Source organism: Morone saxatilis, unplaced genomic scaffold (assembly GCF_004916995.1).
Source record: "Morone saxatilis isolate NCDOM2014 unplaced genomic scaffold, NCSU_SB_2.0 Contig21, whole genome shotgun sequence".
Lineage (NCBI taxonomy): Eukaryota > Metazoa > Chordata > Actinopteri > Moronidae > Morone > Morone saxatilis.
Genome location: NW_023339774.1, coordinates 22,108,645 through 22,110,769, shown reverse-complemented (window position 1 = coordinate 22,110,769; position 2,125 = coordinate 22,108,645). Strand labels below are relative to the sequence as shown.

At 34.7% G+C, this 2,125-nt stretch overlaps 1 protein-coding gene across 1 annotated transcript in view; it reads right to left on the bottom strand.

Moving 5' to 3' along the window:
* Positions 1-2,125, bottom strand: part of LOC118332934 (cGMP-dependent protein kinase 1-like) — a 15,518-nt gene that overhangs the window by 6,609 nt on the left and 6,784 nt on the right. The window contains exon 2 of the mRNA XM_035668373.1: positions 621-649. Within this exon, the coding sequence (XP_035524266.1) occupies positions 621-649 (29 nt within the window). The remainder of the gene's footprint in view (positions 1-620; positions 650-2,125) is intronic.

Genomic DNA, 2,125 nt, shown 5'->3' with positions numbered 1-2,125 from the left:
GTATTCCCCCAGACCATGGTATAACAACAATTAATGTAATAAACATACTGTATAAAACTGATTTAATTTACTGTAAGATTATACACTGTTTAATTACATCACAACTATGGTCATTACTTTTGTATTTCACAGTGTGACTGTGAGATTATTATTTTTCAACAGAAAACAGATTCACATTATACGTTAGAGTTACAAAGGAAATATTATCTGTCTGGAAGGAAGAAATTCTAAAAACTGAAGGATGATTTAAGAAATAATAATATGGTCAAAGGACTAAATCACTAAAAACAGATATGTTTCTTTAAAGCTGATAAAATGTTCAGCCTTTCAGAATTAACGGATTCTTGAAACAACATATAGTTCATAGTAAAGAAAAACCAACAGCTGGAATCAAGTAACAGACACACATTATCAACACTCGCCAGGTAGTTCACTTTACTCTTTTACTTTTCTCCAACAATCTCCTTTTCTGTTCGGTCTCTGTATAAATATGAAGGAGTATCATAGAGCTCTGGGTGTGGGTGATCATGTAAGGTAGCATTACCAGTTATTAGTTATATCAAATACATGTTTCCTCATGCAACTCCTCATTTTAAGTATTTCATCATTCCCGTTCTTACCTGCTGTTGCTTCAGGAAGCTCTCTGATGCTGAGGAGACAGAAGGAACAGAGAGCAGCTTTATATCAGCTGAGAGGGTGGAGGGTCTGTGCTCACATGATTTCACAGAAACAGTATCAGAGATAGGAAGGGAGTTCATTTCACTTTCAATATGAGCTGTCTGGTGGTAAAAAAAATATTAAATTTCATTCAAAGCTGCTTTTAGCTGATTTAAATGATTTCAGTTAAATGGTGACACTTCAGACGTCAATAAAACAGGTGGTGAAGGGAGGGAGGAGAGTGTGCTTTGATAAGATATGGGAGGTCTTTATTGATTGCCAAGTGGTATTAAAGTATTGCAGTAAAACATATATATAAAATAATATAAATCAAAAGTTGTCAGAGAATATGCAGAGTTTCTAGTTAGTGCAGATTTGGCTGCAGAGTTCTGAATAAGCTGCAGCCGATTTTTAACTTGTTTGGGTAGACCAGAAAGGAATGCATTACAGTAATCTAGCCTACTCGAGATAAAAACATGCATTAGTTTCTCTGTGACTAACCCCACTTGAGGCCAAGGTCAGAACCAAATGCTTCCTGCAGCAAAACACAATGAGCTAAACTAACGCTGCTCTGGCAAACAAAACACAGAGCCTATAAAAAGAACACAGCTGGACCAAATCACCTATCAGCTTGCTCAACCACAAACACCAACGCCACTAACAGCAGCACCGAAACAACCCTCAAAATAACCTTTCAGACGAGCCCCCATTTGTCATGACCTGGCTAAGGAAGACATAAGACAAAGGGACAAGGCAAACATTTAAACACAGGAACTTTATTTTATAAAGTAACCACATTAAGTCAAATTAAAGATGCCAACAAACTCAATTTTAAAAGCGATCATTAATTAAACAGAACGTGTGAATGTCAGAGAAAAAAAGGTAATTGTAATCCATTACTGTTGCTTAGATACTTGGATTAAGTTACTGACTACATTTTTTAGAACAGAGGTCAGAGGTCACAGCTCTGTGCTAGACTAGCTAAGTAGCATTATGAGATCAATGTAGTTTAATGTAAGATTACACACTTTATAGTTTAATTACACCATTGCTATGATCATGAGGCTACTTCACACACATTTCCCAGTTGGAAACATTAACAACATGTTTCAGAGGTATTTCTAAAACTGAATTATCAAATGACTAAATGACTAAAAGACTTCTTTAATTTGAGGAAATGAGAAGACAAATATTCAGCATTTTTGGATTCTGAATTGAATTAAACATTTTAGGTCATTTAAATTCATTGATATTCTATCATAAGATATGAATGAATCACATGAATCTAAGTTATCCTGATCAGTTGTTAGTTATGTCAAACACTTTTTTACTGCATTTATCTGGTGATAAGTCATCATATTAATTATGTAAGTATTTCATTGTTCCTGTTCTTACCTGATTTTACTTTAAGTTTTATGATACTGAGGATGAAGAAGGAGCAGATTCAATATCAGCTGAGAGGGTGGAC